This window comes from Papaver somniferum, chromosome 10 (genome assembly GCF_003573695.1).
Source record: "Papaver somniferum cultivar HN1 chromosome 10, ASM357369v1, whole genome shotgun sequence".
In the NCBI taxonomy this organism is placed as follows: Eukaryota; Viridiplantae; Streptophyta; class Magnoliopsida; order Ranunculales; family Papaveraceae; genus Papaver; species Papaver somniferum.
In genome coordinates this window covers 65,472,362-65,485,126 of record NC_039367.1, presented here as the reverse complement: position 1 = coordinate 65,485,126, position 12,765 = coordinate 65,472,362, and the positions used below count along the sequence as shown (strand labels likewise).

General features: G+C 35.1%; 1 protein-coding gene across 1 annotated transcript; it reads right to left on the bottom strand.

Moving 5' to 3' along the window:
- Positions 1-976: 976 nt before the first annotated feature.
- Positions 977-3,621, bottom strand: LOC113317223 (reticulon-like protein B17). Its single transcript, XM_026565364.1, has 8 exons — positions 2,951-3,621; positions 2,724-2,877; positions 2,550-2,624; positions 2,319-2,460; positions 2,149-2,218; positions 1,997-2,062; positions 1,730-1,852; positions 977-1,606 (listed from the first exon to the last, which is right to left on the bottom strand). Exons 1-8 carry the CDS (start codon positions 3,489-3,491, stop codon positions 1,404-1,406), a joined length of 1,374 nt encoding a protein of 457 aa, XP_026421149.1. The 5' UTR covers positions 3,492-3,621; the 3' UTR covers positions 977-1,403.
- Between the last annotated feature and the right edge of the window lie 9,144 nt (positions 3,622-12,765).

The window sequence follows — 12,765 nt, the reverse complement described above, 5'->3', positions numbered from 1 at the left end:
TGACGACTGTAGTTCGCTTCCAACGAAACCATGCATTAGCATCTCCTTTAAGATGAGCAGCAGCAAGTGATACCTTCATATTGTTAGCAATAGTATGCCAAGAAAAATATTGCTCAGCTTGAAATAACCAACCATCAGGATCATCACCATCAAAAGAAGAAAACTTTAGGTGAACCTGTGGTGTGCGAACCGGAGTATCAAGAATGCCAGTAGCATTAGTATTTGTGTTACGATATGTATGTTGTGGAGGAGTACCATCTGTAGATTGAAACTGAGGAAGAAATTCCTGAAACATCTCACTAACGAAGAGCTTATGGCTTTGGTCAAGCTTTCTGTAAGAGATTTTTCATGATCAGCGAGATCAATTTTACGGTTAGCTCTATCGTCTTCACGAGCTGATTTTTCTTCTGCACGTAGTTTCTGAACTGCAGCTTCATCCAACTCACGATCTTTGGTGATTGTGTCAACCCGTGTATCAAGTTTGGTTGTAACACCATTAATACTCTGTTGTAGGTTAGACAAATCGTCTGTGTACGTCAATGGAAAAAAAATTGGTGTAAAAATAGGTATAGGATAAACCTGCTCGGAACCAGATGTTAGGGTTCTAACCTAAAAGACGTGAAGATACTATGCACACATAAGAAATAATTGGGTGAGGAATGTATTCACGCAAGAAAACCAGATAAATACCCTTTGAATGGGGATTAATCACGGAATTTGAAAGACTAAGAAGATTGAAGAAGAAGAAAGGTAGAAGAAAGATTGAAGAAGAACTTGAGTTTGTATTAACTCTAAATACTTGCAAAGCAAGTTATACTAACTATAGAATTCTAACTAGTTACGAATTAAAGACAAGCTAAAAATAAGAGCACTAATTAAAGGAAACTATTGCTAACTCAGTATTGGTACCGCAACACTTTCGAATACATTCTGATTAACCTTTTTAGGCCTTTTGCGGTCTCACTTTGGAGGCTGCAATATCACAATACATGCCAAAGCTTCATTTTCATCCAAATTCCTTGGTGCAATATGTGGATGTAAGTCATAGTAGGAGCAAGCTGCTAATATGTCTCTCATGTTGTTCTTCTAGATGGGACATTAACAGTTAAATTATTATTAGGTCCCGTCCCCAAAGGTGAAGGAGTGACCAAATGTTGACCAAGGATTAATTTGGGATGAAAAAGCTATTTCACATAATATATTTGTATTAGGTTTGGAAACATGAAACTGAAATAAAGCATCAGTCAGTATTATTTTTGTTCCAGAATACAAGCTTAGTATTCTGATTGCTGGACAGCTTTTATACTTCTTAAACCAGTCTGTGCAACTGCGACATTGCTGCTTATACATCCTAGTGTTTAGTACAGGATTTAAACCAGTCTGTGCAACTGCGAAATTGTTGCTTATATCTTTGTACCTTCCTTTTCTATGACCATCAAAGCTTTACCCTGCTTTTCTTCCTCTTCCTTTTCCTCTTCTTCGACCTGCATCATTTCCTCTTCTTCGACTTGCATCATTTCCTCTTGCTGTCCGTTTCCTTCTTCTCCGTTTATCTTTGATTCTGAGTGTTGTCGACGATATCGGAGTATTACCATGCCAAGAAATGCTGCAGTGAAAATTACAATTTCAGACCCTCCCAACCCAACTGACATACCCAAAATAGACTATTCTATGTCTTCCCATCATGATACTGAGATGGGAATGAATAAGAACTCTGCAAAGGACATACCTGAAAAAACCCTTGTTTTGATGCTAGACAAGTTCCAGAACGCTAGAGCTGCTGAGACTGCAACTATCTTCTTGAGAGAACAAGCTTTCCATGCTCCCAAAATCCATCCACCCAAGTACTCAGCTGGTTAACCAAAATGTATCATGTTAGGAAATCAAGACCCGAAAATTTTCAACAAAAGCAACTGAACAGATATGTAACCCACATACAAACACACACACGCAGCACGCCCATAAACAACGAAGGATACAAGGAAGTCTTATGTACCTTTTCCTTCTATCTGCATAGAGTAGGAAGCATATAGTTTGGGTGCAGTGAAGCTGATAAAAAATCCTGCAAGATCTTCAAAATCAGTCCAACTCCTTAAAGTGATGAACGGAATCCGTTTGTAATACTAGTTCTTTTCTGGTGAATCTTACCAATTGCACAAAGCCTCCAAAGGGTTATCAGATGACCATATTCTGCTCCAAAGAGGAGAATAGGTGCAACCTGAAACCAAAAGATAGTTATAATTGTTATTAAGTGCCTGTTTAAGCAATCACAAATACAGGAAAGGACCAAAGAATTAGAGAGTTATATCCATATTTACTTTGAGAGTCATCGAAGGCTCGCCCGAGAAAAGTTCTCTTGTCTTAACAATGACAAAATTTGCAACTGGAAGTACTTTTCTAGCAATCCTTACTATGTCATCTTCTTTCAATTCAAGATTAAGTCTTTGTTCATTGCTATACCTATAAAACACAATGCAAGTATACTAAGAAAGACATTAATAAAAATGACATAGCCAGATAAAATGAGTTTTAGGGTGTAAGTTATATACCTTGGGGAGCATGAGTTACACAAGAATGAGAAGGCTAAAAACAGCAGACCCAAATGAGAAATTCCAGAGAAAACACTGTCAAAAATATGAAATCTTGTTAAGATTTTTGAGCAAAAATGCTAGTTACCAGGGCAAGAAACAATAAAAAACTTAACAGAGAAGACAAACATTCACCTATATCTTAATCCTTGTGAAGTACAAGAAGATAAGAAACAAAGAGATCCAAATCCAAACCATAGACTTGATTTTGCCACATCTCTCCACATAACCAAATCATTTATCAATTGTTTGATATTATCTAAGCTACTCTGACCATCACTCACAGTTCCTGCACACAAACAATCAAAAATCAAAATCAAGAAATCATTAAAGAACAGAATCTAGGGTTTTGTTTTGCATACTTGGGGATGACGATAAACTGTTGGAAGGTACTGCGGCACTAGCTTTTTCTTTACGAGGTCTAGTATTAGGTTTTCTTTTTCTTGGTTTAACGATCTCATCTAGAACCAGAACACCAACTTCTTTATCATCTCGATTCTCTTGATCCAATCGTCTTCTTGATCGTCTAACCCTAGGAGATGCACAATTTTGTTGATTAGCCACAGGAGAAGCTTTATTTTTGCATCGTTTTCTAGGTCCAATCAAATCAATAGGTTCTTCTACAGTTTCCATTCTTTCAATAAGCTTAGCTTGAGATTTTCGACGCGGAGATGGAGATAGAAGGATGATCTCTTGAAGTGGATTTGATGATTCGGAAGAAGGGGTTTTTATTGAGTATGGAGGTTTTAATGGAGTTTTTGTTCTTTTCCTTGGCGAAGAGGCGGCGATATTGAGTATGCCTAGAGATAAGTGTGGATGGTCTTCGCCGTTGGTGATTAACTGAGTTTCTTCAGGTTTGGGTGATGATGGTATCGTAGGAGGAGGAGAAGAAGATGGATCCATGGCTGAGTTATTGATTGATTCAAGAGTGAGCTGAAAGAGGTGAACCGAGTCTAGGCTTTGGAGATTTATTAGAGGTGGGAAATGGGAACGCAACTTCAATCCTTTTTTGAGTTTTGATTTTTTGTTTTTTCAATTTGAGATTTTAGGTATATTTGTAGATTGTGGGACCAGAATCTCTCAACGGTACAATAATCAGAACCTTTAAGGAATTTGTTTTAATGGTGAGGGCATAAATATTCTTTTTAACATGCCCTAGAATTAAAATGTGAATTTTAGAAAAATAACCTTAAATGAGCAGGTACTAATTAACTTGGATTTAGATGAGAAAGAGTGTATGGTCATAGAAGAAAGACAAATGGAAAAGGGTCTAGAGGAGGTGTTAAAGATGAATTTACTCTCATAGATTGAGCATAAAATTGTAAAGAAGTTGGGGATGTGCAGTTGTCTCATCCTGGGTATATCGAGAAGGTAATAGAAGTGACGGAATTGACGATGTTACATTGTTGCTCTTATGGAGGAGTTTGTGAAGGCGATAATTTCGAGGAATGTTGTTTTGATTCGAGTGATGAAACATAAAGAAAGAAAGATTTAGAAAGGTAAATGCTGAGGAGAATGTGGTTGAGGCTGTGACATTAGATGATGTATGGGGAAGGAGGTTGCTTTAAGTTCTCCCGTTGAAGATTTCTGGTAAAGAAGATACTTTGATGTATGATGTTAATGGATCTTAAACTCGTAAGTCGGAATGTTCTTGGGCTTAATGCGCTTGATAAAATTACAGCTTTGCATGATTTGGTTGTCTGCCAAAAATATGATGTCTGTCTAATTCAAGGACTAAAATTATGAAAATGAATCAATGGATTGTGAAGCATATTCGGTATGATGTTGATATTGATTGGGAAAAACCCGATTACCTCTTCAGCATCGTCGCATGTTCGTCTCCGGGAAAAACCCGTTTGGTTCCTGTGCTTATCTATCGGGAAGGTATTGATTATTGTCCCTCAAAATTGTGAATATGTGAACCCATCCTGGCATATTGTGAAGGGGGGGACTCCTCCCCCTAGCTATGCAGGCTGCAAGATCGTGAAAGGGAGGGACTCCTCCCTGTATCCCTGCAGCCAGGGCAGGGATGTGGGTATACCCATCTCAATGGTCGTGATTGCGTAATCCCATTGATTTGGTGACTACTTTATCCTATGTACCAAATATGAACGCGACACAGAATGTGCCAAGGATGTACTACTGTCCATGTACAGGTTGCCCAGGCAGGCGAGCCGGCGCAGAAAACTTGCCATATTTTATGAGATAAAATCTTTATGAGATAGTATCTCTAGCCCTACCATGACTTGCTCGGGACTAAAGGGCTTCGATTATCGGTTGATTTTGATTGGGAGTACTTACCTTCTGTGGTAGTAATGGTAATAACTGGTAAAAGATGATTTGAGGAAGGGAATGCATGATATTTACTTTTGTTTTCACTTCTAAAAATACTGGTTCTAAGACTACAATGATAGAGATTTATCCTGGAAACATTTGGAGGAAGTTAAGCTTTCGTGGGAAGGGCCTTTGGGCTTTGCTGGTGATGCTTTTCTTAAAAGTTTCATCTATAATCAAGAGTTGGTGTATTTACCTTTGATGGGAGGAGCTTTCACATAGTCAAATTTGCAACACAATCCACATTTATGTAGGTTATATAAACATTTACTAAGTGTTGATTTAGATATATTTATTTCCTGATGCTATTCAAATGGGTTTTACTAAAGTTATATATGTGTCTGATCATAAGCTTATTATATTAGTGACTAACCGAAATATTTTATGCAAACCGTATTTTAAATTTGAGAATAGTTGGCTTATACACAAGCATTTTGTCAATAAGTTATATGGATTATCAAGGTTCTGCAAGCTTTGTGTTTTTTAAGAAGTTGCAATATCTTAAATATTTATTGAAGAACTGGAGCGGAGTAGAGTTTGAGGATGTGAAAAAGGAAAAAGTGGAAATCACTGAGAAGATTGATCTTTTGGATCAAATGGAGGAAACTCATCTACTGAATCAGATTCAGTTTGAGGACTAAACAAATTGTATTATTAAGTTGAAGAATATCGAGATTATAAAGGTTAGGAAGTGGTTTGCAATAGAAAAACAAAATGTATTTAAGTTTGGGACTCAAATACTTTTTATTTTCACAAAATAGCAAATGCAAGGAAAAAGAGGAATATTATTGTCAAATTGGAGGTTAAAGGAGTTGGGTGTTTTGATCAAAGGAGTATTAAGGTGGAGATGAGGAATTATTATGCGAATCTTTTTACTGAACAAAATGATGTTGCTTTTACTCTGGATAATATGTATTTTCCTTAAGTTGATGAAACCGAGAAGCTGGATATGGATTAGGAATTTTCTGAAGTAGAAGTGTTTGCTGCGATTAAGGAATTTGGTGCTAATAAATCTCCAGGACCTGATGGGTTATCCATGGAGTTTTATAAGAAATGTTGTCACATTAGCAAAGAAGATTTTATGAAGCTGATGGAGCAATTTTCCAGGTATGTTACTTGGGAATGGAGGCTTAGTTGTTCTTTCTATCTCTAATGCCTAAAAAAGACTTTTTCTCACCTAAGGGTTTAGACCTTTGAGAGTATCATGTAGTGCATATAAAATCCTTTATGAGGTTTTGGAAAACAGACTTAAAGTGGTAAGGCTAAGTTGGTGTGTCTGATTCTCAAGGTGTATATATCAAAAATAAACAAATCTTGGACGGGGTTTTGATTACTAGTGAATGTATAAATAACAGGTTGAAGCTAAAATCCCTGGCGTGTTGTGTAAAGTTGACATGGAAAAAGCATTTGATAATTTGAAATGAAATACTTTGATAAGAATTTTACAAAACATGGATGAATTTCATGGATACACTGATGTATTTCTTCTGTTAATATTTCATTTATGGTGTTCTACATACAAATTCAAAACTTCAAAAGGACTAAGACATGGAGATTTTTTTTCTCCTTTTCATTTCTTGCTGGTGGTATAGGTGTTGTCTAACTTGGTTAATAATGCTATTACGAGAGGGAAGGTTCGTTTTTCAGGTGGTGGATGAAGGGATAATGGTTTTTCATTTGCAATTTGCAGATGATACTTCGTAATTTATGGATGCAAATGCTGAGAGATTAAGAGGTTGCTTCTAATTCTTACTTCTTTTGAATTCCTTACTGGTATGAACTTAAATTTGAGAAAAAGTTCCATGATAAGTGTGGGGGATGATGAAATTATTAATTCTCTGGCTTTGGAGTTGAGATGTAAAGTAAAAAACTTTTCAATTAAGTATTTAGGATTACCATTAGGTGCTACTGTAATGATTATTTCTATTTGGGATGAGGTGGTGCAAAGGATGGAAGTCATACTTGCAACATGGAAAAAGATCTTTTTTATCAAAAGCAGAGAGATTGACTCTCACTAAAATTTATTTGTCTAGTGTTCCCATTTATTTTCTGTCATTTATTAACATGCCTAACTCACTAGATTAATGAGTAATTTTTGTGGGATCATCTGATCAAAAGAAGAAGATGTGCTTGGTTTCTTAGCGCAAAATTTGCAAACCAAAATATTTAGGTGGTTTGGATGTTAAAAATCTTAGATGCACAAGAAAGACTTTGAAGGCTAAATGGGTCTGGATATATGCAAAGCAGAAGAAGGATTTATGGAGAAGAGTGATAACAGAGAAATTCAGTATCAAGGAGGAGGTTTTGATTCCTGCTGATAAAAAAAAAACCTCATCGGGTAGGAGTCTGGAAGAATATTCTTAACTCCATTTTTTTTTTGGTAGGATCGTATTGATTGTCAGTTGAACAATGGTAAGTCTTTAAGATTCTGATTGGATGGTTGTACTTTTGACGGTCCAGTAAACATCAGATATCCAGTTATATTTAAGGTTTGCAGGAACAAACAAGCAAATGTAGATTGAAATGATTATAGATGGAAGATTAAGTTGACAAAATAGAAGAAATCTCTCTAATAATGAGCAACTGGTATGGGACTTGCTATGCAATTAGCTGGATTATGGTCGAGGTTTGAACGGGGATGAAGATACAGTGTATATATGGGAAGTTTTTCTGTGAAGAAATGTTATGAACTGCAAGTGCAACATGAAGAAGAATGGCGTTGTCAAAAGTTTCTTTGGAATAAGAATGTTCCTCCTAAAGTCAGTTTTATGTTATTGGATCACTTTCGTAACTCTTTACCTACTTTGTTTATGCTTAAACATAGAGGTACCGATGTTCCAAATAAAATTTGCTTTTTGTGCAAGGAGGAATGAGAAACTAGTGATCATTTGCTTGTCTGTTGTAAGTATACATATGTGGTTTGGTCTCATTTCGTAAAAGCTTTCAAAGTAATTAAATTAAGTGTCTGCTGGTACTATGAAGGATCAAATTTAAGCTTGGAGTTTTAAAAATTTAAAAGGCAGATGCAGGGAGGTTTGGTGGAAGATGAATTATGTTGTAGTTTGGAACTAACGGTAAGAATAAAATAATAGAGCATTTGGTGGAAGGGCTAAGGAGGAGGGGGAACTTATTATTCTTTTTAGGAAGACTCTTTTGCTTTGGTTTTGTGATAAGGATGTTTTGAAAGACTATTCTGCTAGTCAAGTACTATATCATTGGAATACATTTCTTCACCTTCAAGTTCCTAGACTTGTAACACTTTGTAAATAATTTTCTCTTCAATATAACCATTTTTTTCAAAAAAAATTAACTTGGATTTGTATCAAATGCCTTATAAAATAAGAATATTTTGTTTTATACAAAATTCGACACACTCATAAATACCCATGTTAGCAATGTTGTTAAATGAGAACCTGGAAGTAATATGTATCTGTTTAAACTGATATTAATATCTTTATTAAACTAATATAACCATTTTTTTCAGAAAAATTAACTTGGATTTGTATCAAATGACTATCTCAGTTGGATGATGTTAATATTTCCGCCTGGGATTATCTTAGATAGAAATTTCGCTGATCCTTTTATTCTCGCATTAGTTTTGTCGTTCTTCCTAAAAGAGTGGTTAGGCGTGCCTTTGGAAGCACCTCTAGTCTCCACGCTATCGATTTTTTAGCTTTGCTTCTGGGTTTCTACATTTGGTATATTGATTCTTATCGTTGTTGTCTGCCTCGTGACTCTTTGTAGTAGGTTCAGTATGGAAGTTAAGCTGTGCGCGAGTCTTTGGCTATCATTATCCATATCATCATCCGAACTGCTAGCTTTTTTCGTAGGTCCCTTCATAGCTGGATATTTTTCTTACCTTCTCGTGGGGGACATGACAACACTCATACTAATAGTGTTTCCTTCCCACAATTGCTGACTTTTCTGCTATTTGGTCAGTCCCATCATATATATGTTGTGATCTGACTAAAATTAAATTGGAATCGTCTTGAATCATCTCCCGCTTAGTAAAACTCTTCGTGACTTTTGGTTTAGTGAAATTTATTGTCGACTTATTAGTCGGCGCAAAAATATAGTTGTTAAAGCAACCACACCCAAACAAAGACGAACTTTAAAAAAAATAGAAATGAACTTACTACTAAGCTAAAACGTAAGTAAAGAGGCATACGGTTAAGAACTTGCACTTGATTGATAGAATCTTGAAGTTCGGTCTTTGGCTTAGGTTACACATTTATGGGTTTGAGGAGGCACCTCCTCAATGATTTGGAGCTTCTCCAGGGAGTATTAGATTATTCCTAGACTTATACTTAGGATTGATGTTTACATTAGTACTATACCTTTGGGATTTAGGAAAACATACCGTATCCACAGTTACCACCAAATACCTTTAAGGAACATGTTACACCGATGGGTATTGGATCATTCCAATTATATGTATAAATAAATTATTGATTCCTCATGGAACTTTTGAGATTTTATGATAATTGTTGTTGACGTGTTTTCTTGTATTTTCTACTTGTGTACACGAATTTAAGAAAATGAATAAAATACATGAATTTTTGTAAGTCTGGTAAGGCTCTTTTGGTTTTTAGCCTCATAAATTGTGAAGAATTTATGTTGCATTATTTTGTATTATGCCGATGTTATAATATGTTATTTGCTTACATGTAACCGCTATGACTCGTATTAACATATTATTTAATAGAGATGTTATGGAATATTACAATGGTTTGGACATTCTAGATTTTGCGCATATTTGGTTTTGACAAAGCCTTTAATTTATGTATCAGTTTTGTAATAGGTCATGTGGTCTAAGTGGAAAAATGTTAGAGTTTTATGCCCCATTAACCCAAGATAATGTTAGGTGGCCCTGAATCTAGAGAGAAACTGTTACTGATTGAACGTCATTGTTTCATATCCGAAAAATTCAAGCTAGTCGATATAAAAACTCCAAAAACACGGTTGTGTTCTGATCTTTATCTCTTACAAGTTCCTTTGATGGTACGAAACATAAAAAAAACTATGATATGTGAAATGATTAGTTCCTTGTGAAAAAATAACTATTACAATTAACACCATCAGAAAAGTTAGTAACTATTAAGAATTGGTAAAAGGAATATAAACCCCATGTGCCGTTAGAAACCAGTTAGTTCTTATTTAAAGTATAAGAAAAGAAAAAACTAAAGAATAAGGTTGAATTCTAGCATTAATGGTTGTATCATCATCATCAGGTATGTAACATTCACCCTAACAAAGTTCATGTCTAAATATGTGGTGAACTATAGACATCCTAGATTCTAAGATGATCATATTATGAATAGATTGATTTACCATGATTATAATTAACTTATAAATTTTTATTTCCTCAAGCCACTGATTTGCATGATCCAACCTACGTAATTTGTCAATGGGTTAAACCAATAGAGTTAAGCACCAATATATTGGTTTACAAATCAATATATCATCTTGTTTTGAAATTGACATTCTCTAGATTTTCCAAACATCATTGCTACCAAAAATAGAGTTAAGCACCTTTTGTGTTCCGCCTACTTGAAACTCGAATCAGTATTCATTAGTTCACCTACATATCCAAATTGTAGATTACTTGGATTTCCACATGATTTCTTTTAATTTTTTATATACTTATGTTTAAAATTTAATTGTCATAAATCACATCCCACGTGCTTGAAAGGGGCTAAACAAAATTCAAATGGAATTTTTTTGGGGTAATGATCATGATCATCCAAAAAGGTTTATCTCAAATCTTAGACTTCAGTCTGCATCCCTAGTACATCAAAAATGCTGACATTCTAGAATTTAATATTGTTCCTAAAGACTCGGATTCTTGGATATGGAAAGGTATTGTGAAAGGCATTATTCTAAACTCCTCAACTGCGCAGATGATATGATTCTGGTCAATAATATTATATTTACAGAGGCATCTGGGACAAGGAAAAACTGTAAGAATGGTTATCTATTCACGAATGCAATGCCAATTTGAATACTTCATTTAATATTGTGGAAGATGACCAAGTGATATGGAAACTAATTGACAAAAGGAAACTTCTAAATCTCTATGTGATCACAAGATTAATGATAGATATAAGAATACTATCCATTATCCAAATTGGATAAAAATATGGAAACTTGATCCAAGCCCGTATATTCATCTCTTCATCTGGAAATGTGCACATGGAATTATGCGAACTAAAGCTAAAAAGCTAGCATCCTGGATCATATTGATCATATTTATCAATCATGTAAGTGTGGTGAAGAGAGCTTGATACATATATTCATGCAATGCCCTTTTGCTCTTTGTTTTTGGAGTATATTACTGTGGGGAAATGTTATTCCTTTCGGTGATACTACCGAACTCCATAGCTAGTTGAATATGTGGTCGAAGAACTAATCCACTATAAGAATTGGGCTCTTATTTATGTTACCACATGATGTATCATTTAAAAAGTTCGACTTGACAACACCTTCAGTAAGATTTCCCCAGATGCAGCTAATATTGTTACCAGATTAAAACATCTCCTCTCCTATAATAGATTCGTGCATAAACAGAACCACATCCTCAATGATCTACTTTGACAGAAATAATAAATTGGTTACTGAAAGACTAATTGCTAACCACAAAGAGAGATTTGGCATTGTAAGAGTGTTTAAACTCTTAATGATGTCTATAGCTCTTAAGTTAAGAGTGGGATATACAGGAGTATCCTTGATAGACTCACCTATACGAATGTGAAGGTGTGGCCGCCTTCTATGAGAACTTGGGCATTTCTCTAGATCGTTCGTTAAGAAAGGGATAAGCACATGGCCCTAATGTGCAAAATTAAGAACTTTACTCTAAGATATAGTTGTGTGTGTTGTATAATCTATTATTAGTTAGAGTTCAAGACGAGAGTCACTCTAGTTACCTGATACTTAGAAAGTTCAACACTATGTAGAGGTTCAAGTCGAAAGGAACCTTTGCTTATGCACAACTGTATAGCACTTGCTCAATGTTTTAAAATATAAGTGGGGGATTGTTGGGGTATATATTTAAAAACATAGTTTTGTAATAATATGCCAAAGTTAGAGAGATAGTATGGTGGCATTGTTTTGAGCTCCCACACTATAGGCATGGGCTCAATTCCCACCCCACACAATTTCACTAGGGTATATACTATTTATACTATATATTATATTACATTAGTCCGGGAGCGGGGCCTTGGGGACTTGGGGGTCTTGGGAGGTCTGCTGATCCAGAAACAATTTTTTTTTTGTTGTTTTTAACTTAAATTTTCAAAACTTATTAAGATAATTATATCATGATTAATTACAGTTAATGTTGAAATTTTAATACGGCCGTTTTTTTTTGCTGTTACAAAGAAATTTAATTGGCATTTAATCGAAAATTAATTTTCCATTAATTCCATTGATTCTTTTTGATTATAAAAAAAAAACTGGTTTCTGGAAGAAAAAATAGAACGATTTTATTTCGTCAAGTTTTCTGAGCAAGTGTTGTTGAAAGAGTTATTATTGATTCGATTTCTCAGTGCAGAGAAATCGAAAGAGATAAGCTGTTTTATCCCATAGGGTTTCGACAAAAAACTGACTGCTAGCACAATCAAGAGGCAGAGTCGCGAAACACCTTAAAGATAGCGACCTAGTACGCGACTCAGCGGTTTCTTTGTGTGATTTGATTATAGTGCTTTGTTTCCAACAATTTTAAGGTGATTCGTTTCTGCTATGGAGAATGAAAAGAAGCGCGTTGATGATACCAACAAGCCTTTCAAATTTGAAGGGTTGCATTTCAGAAGATGGAAGCTGAAGATGTTCTTTTATCTCAAACTGA

Excerpts from the sequence above, each read along its gene's own strand:
- LOC113317223 (XM_026565364.1), bottom strand. The coding sequence starts at position 3,491 with ATGGATCCATCTTCTTCTCCTCCTCCTACGATACCATCATCACCCAAA. Across the intron at positions 2,878-2,950 it reads CAGTTTATCGTCATCCCCAA|GAACTGTGAGTGATGGTCAG; the intron begins GTATGCAAAACA and ends GTTTGTGTGCAG. Across the intron at positions 1,607-1,729 it reads CAAAACAAGGGTTTTTTCAG|CATTTCTTGGCATGGTAATA; the intron begins GTATGTCCTTTG and ends TTTTCACTGCAG.